This window comes from Arachis hypogaea, chromosome 13 (genome assembly GCF_003086295.3).
Source record: "Arachis hypogaea cultivar Tifrunner chromosome 13, arahy.Tifrunner.gnm2.J5K5, whole genome shotgun sequence".
Classification (NCBI taxonomy): Eukaryota; Viridiplantae; Streptophyta; class Magnoliopsida; order Fabales; family Fabaceae; genus Arachis; species Arachis hypogaea.
The window spans coordinates 35,916,948-35,939,870 of NC_092048.1; the positions used below are offsets into that span (position 1 = coordinate 35,916,948).

Sequence of the window (22,923 nt, forward strand, 5' to 3'; positions counted from 1 at the left end):
TTGTCACAATGTATGCATATATACCATCATAATTTTTTCAGATTCAACAAGTTGTTTATAATAGTTCCAAACAACAAGATCAATTTTTTTCTATTGTTATAAGTTGTGTGGGTTAAAATTGATGCATTAGGAATTGATACTTGTTCTTAAGGTAATCATGTTTCTAACGGTGTATATAATTTGAAAAATATACTTTAATTGCAGTATGTTGTGCAATATTCGTACTAATCACTTTGTTAACTACAAGAATCACATTATTTTTAAATAAGATAACTCTTCTACTAAAAAAATTGTCAAATATTAACAAAAATTGATTTAATAAAAGTTTTATTTGTAATAGGAAAATTTTTAATTTTTAAATTCCTACAAAGCTATATATAGTAAAAGAAAAAGTATAGAGTACCAATATATTATTTGTCAATTTATTGTCAACAATAATTAATTATTATATTTTAAACACATGTATAAGAGAAGAGTTGACAGAAGTTGATAGAATTCTTATTGGTAACGTAGCGAAATTGATAGTAAAAATTTCAACCACCACCTCTCTCGTCCTTGTTATCATAACTTCTGCTTTTACAATTTTAGTGTGTCACCATATCTCATCCATTAATATTTATTTTCCTACAATCTTTTTTTTCCCTTACACCCACCAAAGAAAAAGTGCACCATTTCTTCAATTTCTCATAGGACGCCATTTCTTCATTTTCAAGAAGTTTTCATACTGCACTTATTTATTTTTCTTGCGATATCATTTTCTTTAATGGTTCTTCTCTAATAAACCACCACCGGTGAGTTTTTTTTGTCAAAAATAAACAAATTAATTGTTTAAAATTTAGGAATCACAAATAATCAAAATCGTTGCTAAATTAATTCTATTAGTAATTGACAGACTTTTTAACAAAAATATCATTATTGTCTAAAAATAACTAGGTTAGAGTGATGTCCATTTTATTTGGATAAGAGTAGCTAGTCACGTTATCTTCTATATAAACGGAGAATAATTAGAAGGGGCGTTTACTCGAAAAAAGAATAAAAATAAAAAAGTTTCCATGACAAGTAAGAGTGATGACTGTTGTTGTTTGTCTTATATACAGAATAATAAGAGGGCCCAAAAACTGATTCAGCCATTGCTATACAGCACTTGTCTTGATGGAATAAGGCCACACAACCCTCTCTTTACAGACAAAAACTTTCGGGAGACATTGCTCTCAGTACCCTGGGGACTCCCTATGCTATTACCATCATATCAACCTTTATCTACCATATATATCTTCAGGGTGCTCTATATATCTCGACCTAGCTGCACATCCTTTACTATAATAAACACCCAATACAATTAACACTATATCTAACCACTAATTTGAACATCTATTGTTGAAAACTATACTAAAATGCAAAGAAAAATGTGTACTTTGCAAAAAGTTGATGACAAACTTGCCCAAACTAATTCAGCATTTATTTATTGCAAGGCGCATTAAATAAAATTAAAAATAATAAATTTTAATAATTTTTGACAAATTTTTTGTTTTTTCGAGACTTTTCATTCTAATATATAACTGATTTGTGACACTTACCTTTTATTATTTTGGGTTCCAGAGAAAGATGCTGCGTTGCCTAAAATTTAATGCCTAAATTATTAAAAAAATAATATTTAATTTAAACAATATTTAAAAAATTTAAAGAAATTGAGACAAATTTGACATTAAAGTACTTCCGCATCAGAGAATTAACCTATATATAATGTGCTGTATGCTGACAACAAGGAGAAAATTAATATTATTTTTAATTCGGGTTTAGTTTTGAGGTTTCTGTCCAGATTCTGTGTTGAGATTCAAATGTTAATAGCTAACATCTCTGTTGTATGTATTCATGAACGATTCATTGTTGTTTAATTTTGTTTCTAATTAAAGCAAAATAGTGCTTTGGTATTTTGGAGCGCCTGCATTTGCATGTGATGGTGGAATCTGAGTAGACCATCCTCTGTTAACATCTTTTATACCAACTACCAAGGAATAGGAATGATTAGTTGGGTAATTAACTATCACTATTTAAATTAGATGGATTAAAATCAATCACACTAGAATTTAATTCCTTTATTAATTAGATGAAGTCAACTTTGCATCGAAAAGTTTTTGCATGTATGTGTGAGAAAAATAAATTCTTTCATTTTTTTAATTCAAAGAATAAAGTGTAATTTTTAATTTTTTAATATTTTTATATTATTTTTAGTTTCATTTATAAAATTAATAGTGAGAGATTACATTTTATCTTCTAAAAAAAATTAAAAGGATTCATTCCATGTGTAAGGATGAGCTTCACTTCACAAAGAGTAAGATATGATGATTATTTGATGATGTGGTCAAAATATATTAATAATACAATTAACTATTATTTAAAAATTAAATCTTAAATGGACTATATTAATTTAATTTATCTACACTAAAATAATTTTTGAAATTTTAATTGTACTAATTATATTTTAATATAGACAAAAATACACCATATATATAAGTTTTTTTATTTTTTTTTATCAAGTGATTCATTATATTATTAAAGACTAATGTCTCGTATTTTTATCAGTTTTAAAATATTAATTGGTGTAATTGAAATATCTAATTCTAATATAAGACTAATTTTTTGCTAGAGTAGAAGATTCTATTGCAACATTATATTCAAGGTCAGCAAAATTTGTATAAAAATATTGGCAACACAAAATTGGTTTACCACATAACATAACAATATATATAAAATATTATTACTGTAAATCGCTCACTTTTTGAAGGATTCAGCACTTTTATTTCTTCACAATTAATAAAGCAAAGGAATTAAAGCAGCAAAGGATGGGAACATGAGAGACAGCGCTAACAATTCGATAGATACACGGAGAACAATAATTAATCTACCTATAATCTTGTTAATTGGTATCTTGATAAGCCGTCCATCACCAATCCATTCATTTATTAGTTAAAAAAAAAATAATAAATAGGTCTTTAATTTTTTATTTTGTAGATATTTAATTTTTTTTAAAATTTAAAAATATATTTAAATCTTTTATTTTTTTAATTTAAACACATTAATTTTTCATATTCACTTAGGCTTGTTACGCCTAACAAAACATGAAATATAATTTTTTTTATACTGACTTAATTAATATAAATACATACATAAATTTTTTTTAAAATAAAATAAATTAAACTCAAAAATTAATGTGTCTAAATTTAAAAACTTAAATATATTTTTAAATTCTAAAAAATTTAAATATCTAAAAATTAAAAAGTCACGATCATTTTGTCCTTTTCTGTTAATTTAATCAAATCAATCTCATTTCTAGTTTTGAAGATCTAACTTAGCTTGTAGACGTACATCTGTACTAGAACACAAAAATAGTATGCAAACAAATGGGTCCCCGCGATCCGCTCCCTTCCCTCTCGTCGTCTTAACTCTTAACACCTATTGAGTCTTGACAAGTCTTAGCTAGTAGTATATGGCTAATTTTGATAGGTTAGTTGCAAATAAGGAATTTATATAGATAACTAATTAAAAATATATTTAAATCATTTTTTTTATAAAAAACTTTTAAAATTTATTATCAATAAAATTATTTTTAAATTATTTAAAAATACGACAAAAATATATCTATAAATTAAAACGTTCTACATTGATAAAAAAATAATGATTTAACAAATGAAATTTTTTATATAATAAATAAGATTTTGATATTAACAAACAAATTACGTCATATTTTTTTATTAATAGAGTATGTCTTTATTTGATTATAATAAATATTTTTTATACGCTTTAAAATTATTTAAAAATATTGTTATTGATAACAAAATTTAAAAATATTTTTCTCAACCTATTTTTAGTGGTTTACTTAACTTATATAAGGGATCGTACATCGGTATAACTGTCTAAGATCATTACTACTCTTAATGAAGTAAAAACATTTTATACTAAAAGTATATAGTTAATTAAATAATTGAAAATATTTGATAATAATTTTTTTTTATCAAAATTAGTCAGAACTTGTCTCATTTAATATATATTATTTATTAAATAAGATAAATTTTGATTTTTTTTATTTTTTTAACATTATCGTTAAATAATAGTATCAATTTATTAACTCAGAAATGTTTAATAATAAAAAAAATTTAATCAAAATTAACTATAATTTACCTTATTTAGTACATTAAATAAGTGTTTGACTGTTTTTTTATTGTTTTCGTAGTATTACCGTTATTAACTTCAAAAGTATAAACAGGACTGTTTATAGTAATAATATTATTATTATCAAAAGTTTTTATATTAAAATGAATCGTTGGAAGAGAAATTATGAATTGAACATGGATAAGACATGGATTAAAAGCTTTTGCTCAATTATTGGAGCAGAAGTCACTCTTTCTCTAATGGTGTGTAACTGGTGTCCACTTATCATATCGGTGCATCCCAATAATGTTGAGTTAGGGCTGATGAGTGATGACGACTCGATGAAGATATTTTCGTTTTACTTTTATTTAGAAAATAAAAATATTTGGTAACCAAAAAATTTTTACCAAAATCAGTCACAATTTGTTTTATTTAATTTTTATTAATTACTGTAACAATTGATGAAAGGTAGATAAAATAACTTCTAACTGTTTTTTTTTGTTTTCGTAATATTACCGTTTAAAAAAATACTTTATTATACATAAGAAAAGCTGTATAATAAACCACAGAAATAGGAACGCTTGTTGATTTGAGCAAAACTACAAATACTAGTGTGCTTCGTTTTATTTTTGTAGAATTTATAGAATCATAATTTGTAGGGTTAGGACCATATTTCGTACAACAATGAAAGGAGTATATATCGTCGCCACAAATTATAGTACGAACAAACCATTTCTTTTTAGAAGGGAACGATCATACAGAAGGGGCAAATTTGTTTCATTTGAATATATATGAGTAATATGCGAAGGCAGATCGCAGGATTATGTCACATTCAGGATCTTCATTCCAACGTAGATTGTATATCTATATATGGACCACAATACTATTTAATTAATGTCATGAACGGTAGATGAAAATAGATGTTCAACAGTTCTGATGAGGGGTGAGACTAATTATCCACAACAAATTGTGCCAAGTGTGACATACGAATTTTGGCACTCCTCTTTTCTGCATTTACTACTTTAATTTGTTTTTTGCCCTGAAAAACCTTTTGTGAACAATATACTATTCTTCTTCGTTACATGATGAATAAAATAATATACTACTACTATTAGTCTCTTATCATGTACATTCTGATTAAAAATCTTCCTAGCTAATAATACAGTACTACTGTTAATAAAGAAAAATTAAATAAAAAAACATTCAATACTATGCGAATATAACAACGTTCAATATTTAAAAAAAAATTTGATAATTAGACATATTTTTTTTTCTTCATCATTATTGTATTTACAAAAAAAAAAATCGTTCAGTGCTCCTGCTCCCTCTGAGTTTTCAATAGATTCTCTTGTGTTGTCAACTGGTGTAGGCTACAACTAATGTGATTGGAGGCTGCTAAAAATTGTGTGCTTTGAGTTGGGATCCTGAATTTGTGTGCCGCTAACACTTAGTAGATCCTTAAATTGACCATGAATATTTAACAACCCAAGGAAACTTATCTGATCCGGGGTCGTAGCTACAGCATATACGTGTACTAGCACATTAAAACTATTCAGTGATCATAAATTTTCTGACCATGTTATGATTCAAAGCCTCAAGGTTTTGAGTCTTTGACAACATTCTAAAATGAAAAATGAAAAATGATATAACTGCGCCTCACCTGTTTAATCATTATTTATTAAGATATGGGCTTTACTGCACACTGCAAATTTACTAATTTAGTAAAGCGAATAAGCAAGTACTATTTTGCAGTACCCTAAATAAAAGGTAATACGGCCAAAGAAAAAGGAAACAAGGACCTCCGCGTCGCGTGTCAAGACACCATTGGTAGCTGTACGCGTCTTGGTTTAGAACAGAAATAGATAGATAGATTCATTTACAAATTGCAAATCTTTGAGAAAAATCGTTAGAATGAAGAGGAGGTGTGTCATGTTATTATCGTCATTAAAACTTCCAAGTTCTATTTTTAATTTATTAACTTTTTGTGGGCCCAAATTGGTGATGTAGGTAGCCATTGATTAAAATAGAGTTACTCTCTGTTATAGGGAATCTACTTTATATTTTATAAGCTTTCATTTATTCCTGTCTCCGAAAAGCATAATTATATGAGCTCTGAATCACTTTGTTCATGTAAGTTTCAACATCATACATATTCAATTTTGACCCCGCACGAACGAAGGAACAACAAAACAGAGAATGAATAAATAAATAGAAAGAAAAGGGCTTACTATTTGTGCTACAAGTGGAAACGAAAGAGATTATTATTAACAAGGAAGAGCATTACAAACCTCACACCTAAAGTAAAGAGAAAGACGTGAACTTGAGGGGGAAAAATGCATTAAGAGCACTTAAGATGAAAAATTGCAAAAGGCTCACATGCAAAGTTAAAACAAAATAAAGAGAAAATATAGTCTTATCTTATATGTAGTAGTAATAAAAAAAGGGGTTGTCTAATAATGATAAGATGAGAAAAGAAAAGAAAAGAAAAGAAAAGAAAGGAATTGAAAGCAAAACTGAAAGCACACACGTTACACGTAGAGCAGAGATGAGATTAGTATTGCCACAAGGAAGGAGGATCAAGGTCAAGAGTGGTGTACTGGTGAGACTTAGACTGAGTGTGCATTGAAATCTGATCCCCGCCGGTAAAATAGACACCGCAATCTTCCCTCACTTCCTCCTCATAAATGCTGCTGCTGTGATACCACCATGGGTGAGGATACAGCCACCCATCAACTGGCTCCAAGAACACCATTTCCTTGTTCGCCTCCGCCGATTCGAAACTCGTTCCTAGTGCTGGCAGCTCCACTATCTCCCCCAGCTCCTCCGGCGTCGATGGCTCCTCGGACGACGATATTGATGATGATGGTGACGACGACGACGATGATGATGATGATGAGGGAGAGAGAAAGTCCATGGAGGCGGCTTTGGCGGCGGCGGCCTGGACGTCACGGGGACAGTTAGAGTGGGGGCGGGGGAGTTGGGGGGCGAGCTGTGGGAAGTTGAGAATGGCGGAGGAGCCTTTGATGGCGAGGGCGGCGACGTCGTGGGCGCGGGCGGCCATGTCGGGGGTGGCGAAGGTGCCGAGCCAGATGCGATTCTTCTTACGAGGCTCTCTGATTTCAGAGACCCACTTGCCCCACGCTCTCATTCTCACCCCTCTGTACACCGGGTGCTTATTATTATTCTTGTTATTACTCCTCTCCCTCCCCCTCTTTCCCGCACTTTTCTGCTTTTCCGGATCCAGACTAACTGACGAAGAAGAAGAATAACAAGAGTTTGGGCTTGGTAGGTCCTCACCCATTCTTGATAATACTACTTAACTAGTAGTATAGCAGATAGTTGTGTGTGAGAACTGAGAATGCAGTGTGGAACACTGAGTATTAGTACGAGTTACTACTGAGTTGGGTGGCGCTTGTGCTTATATACGTGGGAGTAGTAGAATGAGACTTAGTGTGGCTCTGTGTTTGTGTGTGTGTGTGTACGAGAGAGAGAGAGAAGGGGGTGGGGCTTTTATTTTGCAAGTGACCCCCACACGAATGGTTCTGCTTTCATGCCCACATTATAACCTCGCCTTCCCCCTTCGTCATTAATACTCCCATATGCACCTGCTTCCCTTCTATACTATGCTACATGCACCATCTACAAAGATATTTCCCTATATTTATTTAGTATATATTAGTAGTATGTGCTTCTATTTTAATGAATTTTTCAGATTTTATTGACCATGTATGTTAAAGGCGGGTGGGTGGGTGGGTGAGTTGAAGGGAAGGGCCAGTGAGAGTGAGGCCTTAATGGCTTGGACCAAAGCCGAAGGGGTCACTACTCACTACAGCCTGGCAGCATCGGACGAGCAATAGGGATGGGGAATTTTCCATACTGACATGGGCTGGAAGGGTTACCTAATAATGTCTAACCATTCCTTTCATCTCCTCTTCTCTTCACTTCGCTTCATTCATTATTACTACTAATCTTTATTTCTTTTTAACCCCCTACCTGCATTTTTCTTTTCTCCTTAAACTCCCTCATTATGACTCTAATACTGTTCTTGTCCACATGTTCTTTCCTCATTCCTTTAGGTCTCGCACATCACTTATTACTTGTCCTTTTCAGAGGGTCTACTTACTTACCTCTGTCTAATGACTATGTGTGGAATGTGCGCTAATTAAAAAGCTTTATATATAAATATAACACTTATAAAATTAAAAAGTTTTATATAAAAATATTAAATTTAGACTACTTTTGGCAAAAAAATGTTAATATGGATTTAAATATGATATTTTTAATAATATTGCCTTTTTTATTAAAATATAAAGACTATTTAGCAAAAAATAAATTTAAAAGGTTCAATTTTAATATTATAAATTTTTTATTTTTTATTCTATGAGAAGTGAAATTTGCGGATTTAACTTTAATTTAAAAATATTTTAAAATTTTATGTGAATGGTCAAATCACGATCTTTTAACAAGAACAAGAAATATTATTCGATCAATCCTTTTGTTTTTGTCTCATTCTTCGAGAATTAAAAAAAAATTTAATCAAGTTTTGAATTTGTTCGTTTGAAACTGGGACTCTTCTATTACATTTTACTTATTTTTTTTATTTTTTTCTTTTCTTTCATCATTCTTTAAGTCCCACAAGTTTGATCGATCCTGCAGAATCTAACCCATTTTCTCATTGAGCGAAAAATACGAAATAAATTAGATTGATTTTTCAATCAAAAGTACTGTGTGAAATTTTCAGTTTTTTCTTTTTTCTTTCTCTATTCCTATTTCGTAGGTATAGCATTTGAATCAATAGATAACATTTTCTTCTGTATTTGTATGAATCGATATTATTACATTTTAATTCCTTCCCAATACCTCCCAAAAAAAATTCCGAATTAGATCTAAAATTGACGGGTTAGTGTGAACTTATCTGTATAGTTATGCACCCTTTTGATGACCTACGTTGTATTGAAGGGATATCTATACGATTCGATCGATTGCTAAAGTGCGCGGTAACAACCGAACCGAAAAGAATATACAAAAAAGACGATTCTATTTCTATTCTATTAGTATTCTATTAATATTAGTTTAATATTAGATTAATATTAGTTAGTGTAATATTAGATATATCCAATTTTTTAAAATTGATGGGTGAAATTTTTCAAAGAAATTGGAAGCACCAATTTCTAGCTCCATGTAATACACTCAAATAAATACATTTTCTATTATACATGCTTGGTTATGTCATATTAAAAATAATTTTATGTATTATTTATTTATTAATTTTAAAATTTAAAATTTTATTAATAATAATTTTAATATTTATATTTAAATACATATTAGTTAAATTAATGAATTCTAGCTAGTATTTCTCCTATTCAAGAGTAGTCCATTAATTTTAATTAACCATGAACGATTTCAAAGTGATACAAAATAAAAATATGAGTAAAAGGGAAAGAAGAAGAAGGAGGTGGAGGAAGGGGTGGGGGAGTAATGCTATTTTGACTTTTTAATTAAGTATAAATAATTCTATTGTAAAAGATGAAAGCATGCGGGGTCCCATATTCAGATATTTTGCATATTTTATCTCTTATACTTGGATTGTGTACAAGAAGAGTCAAAGTAACATTTTACAAAAATAAATAAAATGAAGATGGAATCTATGATTTTGTTGTTATTATTATTAATTACAGTTGCTAAACAACGCTTGAATTGTAATAAAAATAACATAACTCGACGCTAAGTATAGGGTCGTCAATTTGGTCATCTTGCTGAGTGAAAGTGTGAAACAAAGAGAGTAGTACTATTTTTCAGGCTAAGGTTACTGTCACAATATTCACATTGTCACCCATATGTATGTGAAAGATAAAGGGGCTAGTTTTTCACTTTCCAGTAAAACTTGGAACAAAGCTTGGCGCTTTTCATCTGGTGTATTCATATATTGTTTATCAATTTTCCTTGGAAAAAGAAAACCATGACACAACAACATCCATGCATATCTGTTGTTTTCCTCCATCGTTTTACTAGTTACTAGATTTCCTCAATTCGGGATAACATACATTCAATCAAAGCATTTGAAAATTATTTCTTAGAAAATTTAAATTACATTTGGCCCCAGTATTAGAAAACTCCAACTATTCCGTGTCGTAATTCTTTGAATGAGAAACCATATGGTATGGCATATCAGGTACTGACACAAGTTAATTAATCAGGTAAATCGAATTTTCTAGGTACCATTTAATTAATAGAGAAAAAGGGACAAGGCTTTGCTGATCGTTGATATATCATTAATGAGCAAAACATAACACGGTTTTTCTTTTTTCATATTCTCTGTGTGCTACTAGAAATTAAATCTACAAGTTCTTTAATAAAAAAATTTTTAATATATTTTTGGTAAAAAAAATTATATACATTAAAAATTAACTATTAAATTAATTATTATATATTATTTATTTATAGTTATACATATTAAGTCACATAATTTTTAACTAAGTAATTAGATATTAGAATACTCAAACACGTCGATCATAATAGAATAATAAAATATGTAATAAACAAATAATCAAATTGATTTATTAGTATAATAAAATTTTGTATCAAATATATATTTTTATACATAATTAATTAGGTAGTGTTTGGTGGAGAGACAGAGACGAAAAGACTGAGACTGAGAGACAGAGACTAAGAAACAAAGATTGAAATAAATTTCAGTATTCTGTTTGGTACAAAGTGAGAGATAGAAATTGAAACAAGAATGAAACTATAATTTAATTTGCATAAAGGATAAAATTAAAATTAATTAATTGAAATGAGGATATTTTAGGTATAAAATGTTATTAAAGTTTCAGTCTCCATCTCTAAAAACTTTAGTCCATTGTGTCCCTACTTGTTGGAGGTACTGAAATACTGAAATTTTAGGGACAGATACAGAAATTTTAATACCAGTCTCTGAACCAACAAACATAATACTAAATCTCAGTCTTCCAGTTTCTATCTCAATACCTCAAAACAAACGCTACCTTAGTGACTATTTTTGTATATACATAAGACGAGTATTATTCTATTATAATAGATTTGATAATTCTAATGGCTAATTTTTTAATTAGAATATATATATATATGAACTTTTTTTAACTAATTTTTAATAGAGTAAAATTTAGTCTTTCAAAATTTTAAAAATAGTTATTTTAGTCTCCAACATTTTTTTTCATCAGACATAATAGTTTCTCATCTATTTTTTAACATAATTCACTAACAAAAAATACTAAGTTAGCAAATAAACTTGTACATGTGACAATTAAATGTCTATCTGTGTGAGAAAAACAAAATAGTCCATGGCACGACTCACTAACCACCTAAATCACCGCCATTGTTTCTATATTCCTTCTTCTGTTTTTTCTTTTTCTCTCTTCCTCCTCTTTTCCTTCCAGAGTTAGACCCAACCACCTTCACCACCTCACTCTCCCTCACCATCCACCTCCTCTTTGTGAAATCTCATATCTGGTACCATCATCATCGCAACTCTTCCATCGCACAAAAAAGGAACGCCTCCTTTGTCACTCAGCAACAACAGCTCTTTTGGCATTCCATGTTCTGTCTTTTGTCACCTCCAACACCAGTCATGCCACTGCCACCTATTTCTTTTCTATCCTCCTCCTTCTCTCGATCTACCCCTCGTCTTCCTCCTACACTGTCTCGATCCATTTTCTATTTTTTGATTGAATTAGCACCTGATCCAATTCGAAGAGAACGTCATCGTCGCATGCCTAAATAGAATTTTTAGAGGCAGAATCGTCGTGTCAAAGGCAGAATTGTCGCCGTCTTCGTTGCGAAGATTATACAAAACAAATCAAAGATAAGATAAAGAAGGAACCTGTTCCTGAAGAGGTCGGACAAGGGCGAGGTTAGCATCGGCCTGGTTGAGATTGGTGAAAGGAGTTCTCAAAGACTGTTAAGAAGCATATCTAGTTTGTACCCCTTCATCGTCTTCTTCTATTTCTGCTTCTTCCTCTTCTTCATCCACTTGCTCCGCCATGTGCTCCTCCACACTGTTGTTGAAATTAGAGCAGTCCTGCTTCTCGCTGTGGCTGTTTGATTTCCCACCAGCAATTATGAGTTTGGCAGTGACACTGCTATTAGTGTTAGTTGTGATATCCCACGGATTTCAACATAAAGCCTTAACGATGAAGAATGATACCTTCAATATGAGAAGGCACCGTACGACACTGCTTTGTGATTACAGACCAGGAATTGTTTTGTTCTTTTCGCACACGTGGATATTTAACTACCATGTGTGCAAGTTTATCTACCAAATCAGCATTCTCCGTTAGTGAATTATGTTGGAAAATGGGCGAAAATTGTTATGTCTAGCAGAAAAAAATATTGAAAATTGATATGCGCATAATTTTTTTTATGGACTAAAATGTCCGCTTTTAAAAAATTTTTTGACAACTGATTTGGATAATTACTCTTTTTAATATATATAAAAATTTTTTGATAATTCATTGAATATATAAAATATTTTATAAAAAAAATTATATATATATATGGGGCAATAACATATATGATATTAAAAATTTTGCAAAAAATTATATAACGTAAGATGTATTATAAAAATATATTGATATAGAATATGTTTTAAAGTACAAAAAATACATGTACTTTTTACTAACGAAGTGGTCGATTTTTCGTGTCATAAAATTTATCGATAATAGAATCTGTGTCAAATTTTTTAGCAGTTTTCTTTTTAATATAATTAAAAGATAATTAGCAAAAAATTCATTTTTCATCTTGTTTCTAAGTTATTCTTCACAATATTTATAACTGAAAAAGATCTTTCAATTGTAGCAGTTGAAACAGCAAGAATTAATACCAAATGAATCAAGAAGGACGCTCACAAGAAGAAAAAGAATCCACTTTATGGGATTTGAAAAATTTTGTTTAATTAAAAAATATTAGTAATAATATCTTTTTTCAGATTTTTTAATATTATTACTTATTTTTTAGATATTAGAAATCATTAATATTTAAGTTGGACTAAACTTTTTTTTTTTTTGGTGATTGACTAAATTTTATTTATACTAGACTAAATACTAAATACATTTTTTAAAAAATAAATCATACTTAATAACTTATTAGCATTAATTTCTTTTTAAAAAAGTTGGGGCCGAGGCCCCCACTCGCCGGGTAAGTTCGTCCCTATATATATATATATATATATATATAAAAGACATTTTTAACTAAATTTTATATATTTAAATATATTTAAAACTTGTAGTTACTCTGGTAACTAAATACATGGACCCAAAACATTAAATGAGTGGAGCCATTTGATTTTTCATTTGTGCAAATGAAGAAATGTAAGACAGGCAAAGGTTTTTTCTTTCTTTCGTTTTTTTTTTTTTTTTTTTTGTCAAGGCAAAAGAGTTTCAGGAAAATGTTGTAAAACCAGCTGTCTTCCCCCAATTCGGCATTCATTAAGAGAAGATTCACTGGAATTTTCACCAATGAATTATGTTTTTTTTTTTTTTTCAAAAGACATCCCTGATATAATTTTCACCAAAACTTTTTTTCCGCAGGTATCTTGTGAATCATAATTTCCTTAAGAAAACAAAATGTCTAACAAAATAATCCGGATACAAATAAAATCACATTACATTTATATATAAATACATATATTTTATATTAATCACTAATTTAATTATTAATTTTTAATGCGCAGACGTAATGAATTTTCAATTGTCCATTTATTATGTTTCCATTCAATATCATAAAGAAATGAAATAATATACATTAGCATATACGCCATTCGAATGCAATGCTTCTTGTGAGTGAATAAAACGAGAGCAACTATGGGGTAATGCGAATTGATCAGAAGATTAAATATGGCCATATGGGGTATGAGCACTGAGCAATTGCTGGTTGCTAGTGCTACTGAGCAGGACCTTAAACATTTGCTGTGTATTAAATGAGTGGAGCCATTATTTACTATTGGTTATTCCCTAACTTGTTTTGTATGCCTTGCATGCCCACCTCAATCAAATCTAATCTGTCACCTATTCACGCGCAATTCACGTGGCACCCATGCTACACAGCTTTTGCCCCCCTGTTTTTTCCTTTTAAAGAGAATGATTTCACGTTAATTTTCTTCTAAATTCTAACAATAAACCAATTAAAAAATTTAGAGGCAAAAAGGAACTGAGAATTTCCACCTGGACATTGACTTCTTTTAGTAATTCAATTTTTTATGGTCTTTTTTCAAAGGTGGGCGGTTACATAGGTTCTTGAGATGGCCAATATTGATGGGTCCTGTGCTGTGAGGTGTAACTTAAAAGGTGCATAAGATTAATTAGATAATAAGATAGAGCAAGAGGAGTAGTAGTCAATTTGCGTGTAATTAAATTAATTATGCATGTTGAGTATAGCGTGAATTATGCCTACTGAAGGGGAAGTCCCTGGAACTTAATGCAAATCTTCATATATTAATTTAAGCATGCGTGTTTGTTTAGGATTTTAATTTTGACTATTTCTCTGCTTTCTCTCTTTGCCAACTCGGGCTGAACGCCTCAACCGTTGACACACATGGAATCAGATTACGTTCAACTTTCAGCATATTACAAGAGACAAACAGGTTACAGGTCTACTTCAAAAAATAGAGAAGCATAGAAACTTGAAGTTTCCCTTCAACGATGAAATATGACTATATCTATATAAATCTTCAATTTATTTATTTATTTTATATATAAAAATTAAAAAAAACAATTTCAATAATCAAGTGAATATGTGACTAGATGATAGTTCAAGACCACTGAGCACACATAATCAAATGATAGAACGAAAATTGCAACATAATCAAAATTATATTAAATTTTGAATATTAATTTTTATACACTTCAATTAAATTTTACATAAAAATGGAACAATTTGATGGTCTAAATTCTAACGGTCGATGACATTTGTATTTATTGTCTGTCTAATCGTAAGAACTGCAAAGGGTATAGGCTCTGTTCTGCTGACACTAAATAAACTGCAATTTCCATTTCCTATCCAAATTGGCGGTACCATAAATCATAAATTCATTAACACCCCGTCCAACTCCTGTCTTTCCTTGGCATCCTTAAACTCGTTCTCTTTCAATGAATCTGAAATGTGCCGCATTCAATTTGGTGACTTCTGCTACATTCACAATAATTGTACTCTTTTAGCTCGCCTATTTAACACGTAAATTTTGCACACATATTGTTATCCATATCCGAGTACACAGCCCATTAACCAAGTACAAGGTTGAGTTACATTATTAATAAATCTTGACAATATACAAAGATTAAATGTATGTGTAATTAACTAATTATCATTGTTCCTTTAAATTATCATGGTTTGCAAAAATGTTAGTTATATACTGAAATTAATTACTAATTAACATTATGTATTTATATATAAATAAATATAATTTTTTATTTTAATATAATTTATATTTTAATATATATTGTATACTGATAACTGATTTTGATAGTTGATGTATATACTTAATTTGATTTTAATATTACCTAAGTTTATTTTCCTCTCTTTTTTCTTTTCTTTTCTTTTCTTTTCTTTTTTTTTTTTTTGACTGTTAAGTTTCTTAATCCTGTCCAGTTTCCAGGGAAATTTTTTTTCAAATATTGGTCATTTTTGGGCTTTTGTTCTGGTCTGATAGTTTTATTATGGTTCACTGGGTAGTGGCAACATTTATACGCTTTACTATTCATACCATTTGGGCCAGGGTCACTTATTAATCATAAACGGACGGTTAACTAAGGCCTACAATGACCAAAAACAAATAAAAAACTAACGCCTACTAAAATGTATTTTATTTGATGATAATAGGAAAGTTATATCAGCCTGCTTGGTAATTATTTAATTCTTTTCTTTAGGCCTAATGCCCTGTTTTGTTTGTTTTTTTTTTTTTTTTTTTACCAAAGATAGAGAGATTCAAACCTGCAACTTTCAAGTGAGTATGAAAAGACTATACTGTTTGAGATATAACTCGTTAGCAGCCTAATGCCCCATTACTATACACCCCCCCAAAAGAATTAAACTATCGTATTATTGCCGTGCGAGTGTACCTCTTTTACCAAAAAGGAAAAAAAAATATGAAAAACATCATAATTTATTATTTTTATCTACCTCTTTTAGTTATTAATCTAATTTTTTTAGTTTAGTAATTTAATAATATACATTAATTCATATTTTTAAATATTTGATGAATAATTAATGACCAAAATTAATAAATTCTAATAGTTTTCTAACAATTTTTCTTTTTAATCAATTTTTATACTAGAAAAAAAAGAAGCAATTGCTTTATATTAAAAAAAAAAAATTTAATCAGTAAATATTAATATATTTTTATTAATTTTTAATTTTTAATTTTTAGAATTTAGAATTTAGCATTAGAATTTTAACATTTAAAACTTAAAATTTATACTCTAAAAATAGAATTTAAAATTTAAGACTTAAAAAATTTAGAAAATTTGTTTTCAAGGACTATGAAGAATATTTAATTATTAAAAAGGATCTTTTTATGTTAAAATTATTAATTATGCTACATGTACACCAATTTCAACCACCACCGTATATAAATACATACACAAATAAAACAATTAAAAAATTGAAAAACAAACACCACTCTTACTGATAATACGCGTTCCACCTCACTTCCACCTAGGGATGTCAACAGGACAGGGCGGGGGCGGGGGATGCCTCCCTACTCCCCATCCCCGTCCTCAGATTTGCTCCTCATCCCCGTCTCCATTTCCTGTCGTGGGGGAATATTGCTCCCCATCCCATTCTCCACGGGGCCCCATTTTCCGCGGGGACCCCATTCCCCATCTATCTGATAGTTCTAACTAATTATTAATTTTCATATGATTAGATCTGCAAGTATCTATTATATACAAAAACAGTAAGATTTTATATAAAAAGTCTAAATGACACGATGGTGACTTCTTTCGAAATGAAGCAGTGGGGGGACGCAACGACGAGTCAAAGGACAAAGTAGTAGACGAGGTGGGAGACACGGCAACAGAGAGGAGAACGGACACGACGGCAGAGTTACGAAAAGGACCGCCACAAATAGAAAGCACGACGCAGTGAGGGTGATGGCATGGTGAGGTGTGACGACGCGGTGAGAAGGGAGAGTGGCGAGGGGGTGGCTGCAGAGAGGTTGGATGGAGTATGAACAGCGTTAGGGATCTCTGAATTGAAAAAAGTAGGGACGGGGAATAGCGGGGACGGGGCGGGGATCCCCGTTCGGGTCCCCGCACTTGCCTCGGGAGAATTTTGTCCCCCATCTCCATCCCCGGGGATCCCCGTTCGGGTTCCCGCACTTGCCTCGGGAGAATTTTGTCCCCCATCTCCATCCTCGCGGAAAAAATTTTCCACAGTCAGATCCCCATTTGGGGCAGTCCCCGTAGGGATTCCCGCGTCTCGGGAAGTTTTTCCATCCCTACTTTCATCAATTTCAGTTACACAAGCCAAAATCACCTCCTTTTTTTCTTCTGTCTCATACGCGATTCTCTCCTCTTTCTCTTTGTTTCAGGCACGATTCTTAGCCACATTTTTTCCCACACTTCTTCAACCAATTTTTGCTACTTCTTTTCTCATTTTCTATCCTCTACCACAGAGACCCTAATCTCCCCGTAAATTGGCTGACCTGGTGTCTCGAGAAGTCCCCAACGAAGTCGTAGATTAGCCGTCTGAGAGATGTATAATTCAAGCTGGTGGTTCAATGCTTTCCACTGAAGTATTCACATGAACCCAAGTAGACATGGGTGTTTGTCAGGCACGTTTGTCTCAGTATGATGAACATAGCTGATTGTCACTGATCATCCTATTCACCATGTTGAAGTACGAATATACATCTTAGAATTAATCACACACGGATCGAAGAGAAACAGTAATACTTTTATTAATTCATAGGACTCAGCAGGGCTCCTCCCCTCAAATTAGGAGGTTTAGAAACTCATACTGAAAAGAAATACAATGGTAAACGTGTAAAGTATGGTAAAGATGGTCAAAAGTGTTTGAATAACATAAATCTAATCCCTTAAACAATGACTAGTAAGGGTAAAACAATCTTTTTAGTGCTAAAATCCACTTTTGGGGCCCACTTGGTGAGTGCTTAGGCTGAACTTTGATGAGATCCACGTGCTATGAGGCCTCTAGGACGTGAAATGCTAGCTAGGGGGTCCTCTCTGGGCGTTTGGACGCTGGGCTCTGCTCCTTGGGCATTGGACGCCTGGAAGGGGGCAGGAGGCTGGCATTGGACGCCAATTTTGGGCCTTCTAATCTGAAGCAAAGTATGAACTATTATAAATTTCTGGAAAGCTCTGGAAGTCAACTTTTTATAGCCGTTGAGAACGCTCCATTTGGACTTCTGTAACTCTAGAAAAACTCTTCCGAGTGCAAGGAGGTCAGATTTAGACAGCATCTGCAGTGCTTTCTCTGTCTCTGAATCAGACTTTGCTCCAGCTCCTCAATTTTAGCTAGAAATTACCTGAAATTGTACAAAAACACATAAACTCAAAGTAGAATCAAAAAATGTGAATTTAACACTAAAATCTGTAAAAACTTAATAAAAACTAAACAAAACATACTAAAAACTACATGAAAACTATGCCAAAAAGCGTATAAAATATCCGCTCATCAGGAGGGTTTGAGGCTTTTGGTTGCAAGGAAGGGAGGAAAAAGAATAGCAAAAAGAAGAGGGAACAGTTTAAGTGGGTGAGGAGTAAAATTAAGAGAAAAAATGGTTCGTGATTTTACATTACCTCAAGAATATATTATTGAATATCTGGATCATACTCAATGGACGAGTATTTTTTTATATTTTTATGATGAATAAATTTATTTATTTGTATTCTATTTATTTATATTTTAACTGTTAGTTTTATTGGCATCATCATCATCATCATCATTATCATCATCATCATCATCGTTATTATTATTATTAGCAAGGTTGCGAGAACCGGACCGGTCAATAAACCGGTGAGGTGACTAGTTCACTGGTTTAATAGTTCGACTTGGGTTCAGCTAAAGTTCGACCGATTTAATTAAATATTAAAAAAATTATTAAAAATTTAATATATAATTTTAAATATTTAAATTTCAATAAAATTTAACCTAATAAAATTTAAAATTTAAAATTTCAATCTATAACCTAATAATAAAAAATAACAAACAACTGAAATAAATTAGTAATAACCACTAACCAATGAATTTGCAAACATAATCATAATTTAAATTTTGAACAACCATAATCATAATTTGAATAAATAAACAGAATTACAAAAATATTATGAAATCAAACAAACAGATTATGAAATCAAATTGCAGTAACAAATTAAAAACAGAACAAAATTATAATTTAAAACTTACAAAAACAGAATAAAAAAACTTGATTAATTCATTTAATTAACAAAATTAAAAGCTAAAAAGCAAAAGACAGCAACAATCAACAGAAATTAAATGCAGAAGACAGCAATGAAAAACAACAATTAACCCAGACAAACAAGCAACAATCAACATGATCAAATCCAAAAAAATAGCAATTAACTCCCAAAAATAAAAACTGAAGCAGGACAGGGATCTGCTTACAAACTCAGAAATTCATAAACTCAAGCTAAGAAGAAATTAGTAAACTTAGAATCAGAAATCAGAAACCAAATAAAACTACAAAAACAAGCAAAATTAAATTGAAGACCGGCGGCGAAGGAGGAATCCAAGTGACGGCGATGGAAAAGGGGAAGTGAGCTCAGGCACAAGGGGGATTGAAGACAGGCTTGACGCGCGGGAGAGGGGGATCGACGATGAAAACGGACCGACGGAGACACGATTTCAGGGTGGCCAACAACAACGAAGACAGAGAGAGGGCTCGACAGCGACGGAGAGAGCTGACGGCGAGGGGAAGAGAAATGATGGCAGCGACGAGTATACTTTCACCTTCCACATGCGACGATTTTTGATGCCACCACGGTCAGTTCCACCCAGCCGCGACAGCACCCTCTACGTTCGACGATGAGACCTAGCGACTCGAGGAGATGGGATCCAGGAGAAGAGGATCGGCGACGACGAGACTGGATGCTGGCTGAGGAGACGAGTTCGTCGGTGACGTCAGCGTTGGGCATTGGGCAATGGCTCCTGCTGCTGTTGGCTGGGAGAGAGAAAGAAAAGGGGGCTAGGGTTCCGTGGAGTAGAGAGAAAAAGAGGGGGGGTGGGTCTTGTGCGTGAGTGAGAGAGAGAAAATGGGGGAGAGTTTATATATCTTTTTATTTTTTAATTTTTTAAATTGAAAACCGAAAAAAAATCGTTCGGTTCAAACGGTTCACCGATTAATCGTCAGTTCGACCTGTTTTTTTACCGATTTTCTGTTAGACAGTTTTACACCTCAATCGAACCGACTAAATGACCAGTTTCCAGTTAATCCAGTTGAACCGACCGATCCAGTTCGGTTTTAAGAACAATGATTATTAGTGTTTTTGTTATATATGAGTAATTGTTATTATCATTAGTATATTATTAATTTTTTATAATACTGGTTATTATAATAATAATTTATTATTATTAATGTATTAATAAAAATATTTTATGTAGTATAAAAATATTTTTTTATAAAATTGTTTATGATATCAATAATAATTTATCATTATTAATTATTATCATTATTTTATTATTATTATTTTTTAATATATTATTAACTATTATTATTAATATATTAATGTTATTAACATATTAGTATTTTTAATAACAAAAAATGATATGGCTGTTAATATTTTTGTTATGATTATGAATGGTATTATTATTATTAGTGTTTTTGTCGGGCTTTGAGTAATTATTATTAGGGCAATTTACTCAATTAAAATGGGCGTGAGATTTTTATTCAAATACAATATTTTCAATTCGTTTACGTGAGTGTCCTTTTTGGTTATTATGTAAACCGTGGTAGGTAACTACGATTTTCAATTTGTGCATAAATCGTGGGAGGTTGGCACGGTTTACACTTAGGAAACGTTCTTTACCACGGATTATGAAGGAAAAATGCTACTAAAAACCGTGCTTGGTCACCACGGTTTATGAAGAAAAGCTATGAGCATAAAACCTGGTTGGCTACCACGGTTTATGCTTTCTTATTCTTATTTCGCATAACTTCCAATCACTTCGTCTTCTTTCTTATTCCATTCTCTTTTTTCAACTATTTGTCTACTTTTATTAATTTTTTTTATCTCTTTGCATCTTTTTCTATTTATTAAATTAATTATGTATTACTTTTATTTTTTTCTCTAAAAAATTGTAAGAAAAAATGACTCATAATTAACCATACCAAAAATTCCTCCATTTTTATGATAACTATAAAAAAAGTGGTTATAACTTTTTTAACAATTTGTGATAATATAAAAGATGTTTATTTATACTGGATTAAGACACAGTCAAAAAAAGATTGAGAGTAAATGAAGTATATATTTTTTTGCATTCATATGCTTTTTCTATGCGCAACCTGCATTTTTAAATTTCAAAAAATAATAAAAAAAAGCCCATTTTATAAACGCAAGTTCCGTTAAAATTGTTTCATAAAAAAAAAATAAACAAAGCAAAACATAAGTTGCAGCGCAAATATTTAATACACGTCCATTTTATTGAGTTACACCATAATTATTTTCATATGGAAAAAAATTAGCCTCATATTGTTATGGTTCCATTTGTTCATAGCCCACACTCGAAGAATTTCAGGTCTATGATTTGTTTGAATTTGTTCATAGCCCACACTCGAGGAATTTCAGGTCTATGATTTGTTTGAATTGAATAGGGGTACCAAAATTTACTGGTTTGTCTATGTTGCAATTATTTCCAAAGTATATCATTTGGACAGTAACAGAAAGGTGTCTTTCAAAGATATACTGGAAGTCCTAAAAGATTTGTCTGGTTCATTCATGTGAAAAGAGAAAAGTATCACCAAATAGACGTATATATGTCCCAATTTTAATTTCATTTTGCTATTCTAAATGAATAATTTGGTTTTTGGTAAATTTTTCAGCAAGTTGGCTGACACTTTTTGCAATGTATGTGTACTTAATGACTCTTGTCATTGTTTACAATATACTTGTACAATAAAGCATAAGGAATAGTAGTATAGAAACATTAGAGTTGTTTAATTTTAGTTAATGCACAATTATTCAATGGATCTTTGACTTGCAATAAAATTATATTAATTAAAAATTTTATAAGAAGTATTTTTTTTCCTGAAATTCTTTTGTTTTGTTTTATTAATTTTAGTCATGAATGGCACCATTTTAGTTCAAAATTATAGAATTTGTGCGAAATTGCAGAGTTTTATTAACTAAGAGCAGAATTATACAATTTTAGTGCAAAATTACAGAATTTGTGCAAAAAATACACAATTAACTATGTGCACAATTACAGAATATTAGTGCAGAATCTCAGAATTAGTGCAGAATTGCAGAATTTAATTTACTAAGCGCAGAATTACAAAATCTGTGCAGAATTACAGAATATTAATGCAGAATTACAAAATTTTAGTGCAGAAATGCATAATTTTATTAACTAAGTGCAGAATTACACAACTTTAATCCAAATTACAGAATTTGTACACAATTGCAGAATATAAGTGCAGAATTTTGTAGTTTATTTGTAGAATTGCACAATAAACCTTAAACCAAACCTGTTGCATAATGAAAGTGCATAAAAAAGTGCAGCTTTGCACAAACACTATCAAAATAAAAATAAAACTGCAAAATT

At 31.0% G+C, this 22,923-nt stretch overlaps 1 protein-coding gene and 1 long non-coding RNA gene across 2 annotated transcripts; both read right to left on the reverse strand.

Moving 5' to 3' along the window:
- Positions 1-6,379: 6,379 nt before the first annotated feature.
- On the reverse strand, positions 6,380-8,133 carry LOC112738067 (dehydration-responsive element-binding protein 3). Its single transcript, XM_025788337.3, has one exon. The coding sequence runs from the start codon at positions 7,448-7,450 to the stop codon at positions 6,701-6,703; it is 750 nt and encodes a 249-aa protein (XP_025644122.1). The 5' UTR covers positions 7,451-8,133; the 3' UTR covers positions 6,380-6,700.
- A 9,921-nt stretch (positions 8,134-18,054) lies between these two features.
- Positions 18,055-20,402, reverse strand: LOC140177932 (uncharacterized). The gene is made up of 2 exons (XR_011869604.1): positions 19,874-20,402; positions 18,055-18,667 (listed from the first exon to the last, which is right to left on the reverse strand). It is a non-coding gene; the product is annotated as an uncharacterized lncRNA (long non-coding RNA).
- Positions 20,403-22,923: the final 2,521 nt, after the last annotated feature.

Bases quoted from the DNA above. Each gene is read 5' to 3' on its own strand.
- LOC112738067 (XM_025788337.3), bottom strand. From the start codon at position 7,450: ATGGGTGAGGACCTACCAAGCCCAAACTCTTGTTATTCTTCTTCTTCG.